Below are 282 nucleotides of genomic sequence, written 5' to 3'. Positions count from 1 at the left end.
CCAGCGCAATTTGGGGCTCACGTGACCCCCCCGGACCAATGGGGCCGAGCCGTCGGTTTAACTATGTTTAATGTCAGATAGCAATAAAGTAGAAGCTTTCGGTCAGGCCCGCGGAAATGGGCGAGCACAACCTCCTTAATCCCGGCTTTGTGGGACCTCTGGTGAACATCCACACGGGAGACACCTTCTACTTCCCCAATTTCCGTGCCTCCGGCGGGCAGCTGCCCGGTTTGCCTTCCCTCTCCTACCCCCGACGGGAGCACGTCTGCTCCCTGCCCCGGG

The 282-nt window shown here is 60.3% G+C and overlaps 1 protein-coding gene across 1 annotated transcript in view; it reads left to right on the top strand.

Moving 5' to 3' along the window:
* Nucleotides 1-116: 116 nt before the first annotated feature.
* The window catches only part of HOXC12 (homeobox C12), a 1,657-nt gene continuing 1,491 nt past the window's right edge, over nucleotides 117-282 (top strand). Inside the window, exon 1 of the mRNA XM_010295445.1 lies at nucleotides 117-269. Within this exon, the coding sequence (XP_010293747.1) occupies nucleotides 117-269 (153 nt within the window). The remainder of the gene's footprint in view (nucleotides 270-282) is intronic.

Source organism: Phaethon lepturus, unplaced genomic scaffold (assembly GCF_000687285.1).
Source record: "Phaethon lepturus isolate BGI_N335 unplaced genomic scaffold, ASM68728v1 scaffold42709, whole genome shotgun sequence".
NCBI classification, from domain to species: domain Eukaryota; kingdom Metazoa; phylum Chordata; class Aves; order Phaethontiformes; family Phaethontidae; genus Phaethon; species Phaethon lepturus.
This window is presented reverse-complemented; position numbering and strand designations above follow the sequence as displayed.